Raw genomic sequence first — 6171 nt, forward strand, 5'->3', positions numbered from 1 at the left:
CCGACAACCACAAAATTGAATTTAAGATCTTAAACTTATTCTAATGAAAATCTTATGCAAAATTGGCTAAACAACCAAACAGGTATAAAGAGCGCCACGCTCACACGCGATTAACGGTGTTATAAAAATCATCGCGACCACTCGAACCACTGACGGGTTAATTGTTTTCGTTTTTTGTGTTTTTTTTTGTTAAATAACGTTTTCTATCCCTGAAAAAAACAAATTCAAAATGTCAATTTCACGTGTAAAATAAAAAATATTTAACTTGGCCAGGATTTCTGTACAATATACATTGTACGTATACTGACTTACCCAATAGTTAATAAAATAAAATCCATGTCAATACTTATAGTCTGTATTACTTTACTTTTGACAAAAAGGTTTAAGTCTCAAAAGAAACAGCCTTAGCGTTTTGCGAATACTTCCGCGATGTTGTGACATAACGAAGAGACGACCTGCCGTCCAGCCATACAAATTTGATACGTGGGTACACTACCCTCTCGGGTCGGGACTACCCGAGAGGAAGTCAGCCGACGTGGTCTACCAGCGGGTACCGGTGTACACCGACGATGTTAGGAGGTCGCTCTCCGTAGCTTTGGCAACGCAGGCTGCCATAAGAAGGGCGAAGGCGATGGTGGACATCGGTGCCAGTATTCCAAAAATGTCCCACGTCAGGGAACTATTTGTGAACGCGTTAACTGGCAATGAGATAGGTGAGTTGAGTATTTCGATGTTTTTGTTTTTGTTTTTTTTAATAATGATAGTTGTTTTGCAGATACATCGGAACAGCCTAACGCGTCACCACCACCTACACCTCACCCTGTCACCCTTTACCCGCCTCTCCGAACTTGGCCAGTTCTGAGAGAGGACGTGTCGATGCAGAGGCGGATAGGCTAAATTAATGTTACCGGGAAATGTATTACCGTAAGGACCCAATAAAAGTAAAAGAAATAAATTTTTACCACGCACATTTAATACATATTTTTTATATTTACAAATGTTATAATTAATCAATTTTTCATATGATAGTCAAAAGTTTAAATATACATTTTCATAATACCTATAATAACACTATAATAATATTATATCAGAATTTATGAACTACAAAGCCTTAAATTTTAATACTTAATCTTAATACTATTCAATACTGAAGCACTTTTTTGAGGAGATCACTTTTGGTTGAAATTTTGTTTATTATATCATTATTATCGAGATCCATTAAAATGTCTTTTTCTACACTCATTAACATGAGTGTTTCAAGGTTCTGCTGACTTAAAGTACTACGAATTGATGTTTTCACATGTTTTAATTTAGAAAAACTACGTTCACATGACACTTGGCTTACTGATAAAGTGAATAATAGTTTGTAAGCTAAATAAAGTCCTGGATATGCATTGGTATACAGATTATAGCGAACCAATACAAAAAAACAGCAAATGTGACACTTTTTGTCAGATGATTTACAACAAGAACTTTCTTGTGGTATATTATCTAATATTGTTTCATCTATCAAATCATTGTTTTCATAATCTTCTTTATCGGAGCTATTATTTGATTTGGTATTGTAATACTCTTCTGTCAAACTTTGACTCAATGTTTCCCATTTTAAAGCAAAATCCTGCAATTCTTGCTGTAAAGATTGTAAAGTTATATCATTATTAAATTTTTTTATTATACTAAATACTTTTTCTAAAGAATTTGGGGGTATTTATTTTGAAATTTCTTTGAAATTTTGTGGATCTAAGCATGAAAAATCAGCGCAGAGTTTTCCGTGTTTTTCAAAACGGGTTCCCAAACTATTAATAATTGTATCAATCATTAAATTATAAACATTACATTCATAATTATAAATAAGATTAATGCTTTGTTCATCTTCAGATTCATAAGAGAATAAACGTTTTTTTTTGACGTTAACTCAATATAAAGACTATTTTCTTGTTCATTAAATGTCCAAATATTTTTGATAAAGCGATATCTTTTGCCCACCATCTAGTTTGTCCAATGGTACCAAGTCGTTTATTTGAACACTTTTCTAACCAAATATCATGGCCGTATCCAGGATTCATTTTTGGGGGGGGGGGGGGGGGGGTTCATTATAATATAAAACTACACCATCATTTTTATGAATTTTAATTTAATATAACCATGTCATTGCTTAAGGTACCAATAATACAAGAATAAATAAACCTCATTATTCTAAATAGTAAATACATAAGTTTTTATTTTTATTTATACTGTATTTAACAACATTTTTTTTATTAAATTTACAACAAAGTACAAACCAGAATTTTTCAAAATTTCATCATTCTCCTCGACTGTTTTGCAAACCGATTTAGCACCTCTTCTGGATCAACATTTATTTCCCTGTGTATTGACATTAACGCTAATCCGTTGAGACGAGTTTCACCAGTCGAGTTCCTAAGATACGTTTTCAATCTTTTTAAAGAAGAAAATGTTCTTTCTGGTGTCGCTGTTGACATAGGTATAGTGGCTAAGACTTGTAATAGTTTCCATATGTTTGGAAACAAAAGTATGTTACAATTGTCAAGCCCTTCAATCGCTGTATTAGGGCGTGACTCTTCTTTAAGCCACTTTGATTTCCATATTGAAAATTCAGCTTTGAAAACAGTAGGTTCTGTCAATATCCGGAAATAAAACTGTACACAGTCATTCATTTCTTCACTAGTGGAATGTATACATTTACTTGGAATAATTTGTTGTAATGATTTTATTAAAAATTTGTGTTTTTGAAATCTATCAGAAAGCTGTATTCTTATATGGTCAAGAAATGGCAAAAAAATGTTAAGTTTGTAATACTCTTCAGAGTTATTAGTGGGCACATTATTACGCTGTGTTTGTCTATTAGCGAAACGAGGAAAATCTATTTCTTCTTTATTTTTATTCATCATTATTGCAGCAACGGAAAACATGTCTGAAAAATGTTTATTGTTATTTTCTCTCATTTCGTCCAAAATTGCCAACACGTCATCTACATGATTACATGCTTCGACCAAATCAGCATTTATTGTCTGTAACTGTTTACACAATGTTAACGTATAGGAAAAAATATTTTCAATTATTATGAGAGGTATAACAAATTTAGCGTCTTTAATTGAACTTAATAACTGACAAGACTTTTGAGCTGTTTCTTTATTTATTAAAGATTCTAATTTTTCTAATGCAACAATAATGGCTGGATATAATTCTTTGAACCGCAAGACACTTTCATACTTGTAAACCCAGCGTGTTTCACATAATGCCACTAACTCATTAATTGTGTCTACTGTCTATAACCCTCGGTTGGCGATACGATAACGTCACATATTTATTATGATTGTATTCTATTTTTAATTTACGCGATGTTTAACACAGGACGTGGTTTGTCGCGACGGGCTGTTATATCGTATATTGTATTTAATTACAATTGTATCGCAGACCGTCGCGACAAGACCGCGTTCTATATGCCTGGGCCTTTAGAATTATCGCGGAAATTCAATAAAAATATTTTTGATGACTGATGACATTTCGGGGAGGGTTTGAACCCTGAAACCCCCCCCCCCTGAATACGGCCATGCCAAATATCCATTCTTTTGTATGATTCTCTAATAAATACAGCACAACTATTGAGTAAACCAAACAAAGATAATGCTTCTACTTTATTTTCAGTAACATCGCAAAATAATGACTAAGTTTAAGGCGTGTGCATAGCACCAAATATGTAGTTGGGTAGCCCCCGTTTCACTGAGTTTAGCCGAAAACCCTCTATATTGCCCCTGCATATTAGCCGCTCCATCAGTTGAATTTCCCACGCAATTTAATATATCAATATTTGCTGTTTTAAGAACATTCAGCAATAGTTCAACAAATGCTTCTCCAGTAGACGATTTACATTTTACCATAGCTATTAATCTTTCTTTTACACTAAATTTTGAAACGTATCTTATTATTATTGAGCATTGATCACTTATTGAAGTATCTTGGGTTGTATCCAGCTGAATTGAGTACATCCCAGCCTCGATAACTTCTTTTGAAATACTAGATTTTATCATAGAAGAACAAGTATCCAATATATAACCTACAGTAGTCTTGATAGAAACGTTAAGGTACCACCTCCTTGTTTAGAACCGGAATTATGACATAATTTACTTTTTTCAATTGAAGAGTCAACGTGTAATTTTAGAATAGGGTCATATTTGCTTAGTAAAATAACCGTTTCAAGAAATGTGCCATGGTCTATTGTATGGTAATTTAGGGTATACGCAGCTTCATTGGAACTTGTTCCTCTATAACTAAGTCCATGTTTTCCTATCATTTTAATTATATCAATGATTCTTGTTAGTACCTGTCTCTTTTCATCTACTTGTTTTTTTCTCAAATTACATTGGTCATATATAAGTAATTGATCAACCAAACTACTACTATTTTTCAAGAAGTAAGCATCTACACTATTACCACGTGTTTTACTTTTTTCATGCTCTTCAATACGTTGGTAATATGTCGCCAATCATTAACGCCTACTGTAAATGTATTTTTGTCACACACAGTTCCAAACGCTAGACATATACTACAAATTAAAGCTGAATGTTTGGAACTATAAGTTAACCAAATTCGTTTACTACCATCATAACGATAGAATGCTCTATTTGATGTAAAAGGAATGTCTCTATCTGGTTGATTTGTATGATACAACATAAAATGATTAATAAAATTATAGTTCGGTTTTCTAAAATAGTCTATCTCATTAATTTCATTGATATTATTTATCGGTTTTTCAATAATAATGTCCTTATTTGTTTTCAACACACTCTGCTCATTCTGACTAACATCATTTTTATTTAAAATTTCAATTTCAAATCCAATTGTTTGATGTTCAATAGGTAAAGGCAGTTTTTTGATATTATTAACATTTTGTTCAATATTATCAGATGTTTCAGAAGTTGTTGAAAATTTAAAAAAATTATTTATTTTCATACAAGTTTTTCCTCGTTCAATTAATAATTGTTTTTGTTTTTCTAGACGTTTTTCATTGCCACTTTTAAATTTTTTATTTTTGGTTGTTGGTCATCCATATTATCTACTTGTTCGATCGAATAATATGAATTATTAAGTGTAAAATTATTTTTACTCACTTGAAAACAGAAGGCAGAGACCGAGGAAAGTATTCAAAAATAAAAATCTGTTTGTTGTTTCGGTAGCGAAATAAGGAAAAATATAAAATGGTTTAGAACGCACTACGCAGTCGGATCGTCAAATAATATTATTGTGACAGTTCACATTAGTATTTGGTAAAAATGTAGAATGTACCGATATTCGATAAAACTCCGATTAGATAAGGTCGACCGCCACGTGCCGATGCTATATAGATTGTATTAATGTAAGCATGTGGGGCAATACGTTCTATTATTGTTAATTTTAGTATTTAGCTTAATTTTCATTATCTGTAAAATTATTATTTATTTTATTAGGTGTAAATTGTATAAAAAGTTACATATTAGTTCGGCCCTGTGTGGCTGTGTATATTTTTAAGTATTGACTATTGAGTAGCTACTATATCGAACTCTGTAATTATAAGTGTATGAACAAAAAAAAAATTATTATAGAGAGGAGGGCCTACCGGGATTTTCCCGGTATTCCGGTGAGCCTATCCGCCCCTGTGTCGATGGTACTGCTCCTGGCGGTGAAACACGATTGAGCACGGTCCCTATTTTGAAAAAACCCGATTGAGCACGATCCATATTTTTTAACAACCCGATTGAGCACAGTCAAATGAATGCAACGTTGCCAATTTTTCTGTCCGACTACAACCAGCTAGGCTACACTCGTATTTTGAAATACTAGTACCTATATATAAAGCCGGTGGGAATATTTGTCAATCTTTGTGCTTTACTAGTCGTATGGGAGGTATTTAACATAGAATGGTGATTATTTTCAATCGTGGTTTCCCATCTTTTGAAAGCGGCACGAGTATAATCGATAAATAATATACGAGTCGTGTAGGAAATTAGGATCGACATAATCGTCGAAATAGGTACACTCATGCATTGTCTATTACGCCAATTAAGATTATCTGTACGACTGTAAGATTGGATATTATTTGTTATCTATATAATATATAGTCATATAGAAGTGGGCTTTTGTATTGCCAAAATATAAGTAACTTAGACTCAATAC

At 32.6% G+C, this 6171-nt stretch overlaps 1 protein-coding gene across 1 annotated transcript; it reads right to left on the minus strand.

The window, feature by feature from the left end:
* Positions 1–1141: 1141 nt before the first annotated feature.
* On the minus strand, positions 1142–5735 carry LOC132950739 (52 kDa repressor of the inhibitor of the protein kinase-like). The gene is made up of 5 exons (XM_061022284.1): positions 5615–5735; positions 4465–4667; positions 2340–3287; positions 1465–1630; positions 1142–1344 (listed from the first exon to the last, which is right to left on the minus strand). Exons 1-5 carry the CDS (start codon positions 5733–5735, stop codon positions 1142–1144), a joined length of 1641 nt encoding a protein of 546 aa, XP_060878267.1.
* Positions 5736–6171: the final 436 nt, after the last annotated feature.

This window comes from Metopolophium dirhodum, chromosome 1, assembly GCF_019925205.1.
Source record: "Metopolophium dirhodum isolate CAU chromosome 1, ASM1992520v1, whole genome shotgun sequence".
NCBI classification, from domain to species: Eukaryota; Metazoa; Arthropoda; class Insecta; order Hemiptera; family Aphididae; genus Metopolophium; species Metopolophium dirhodum.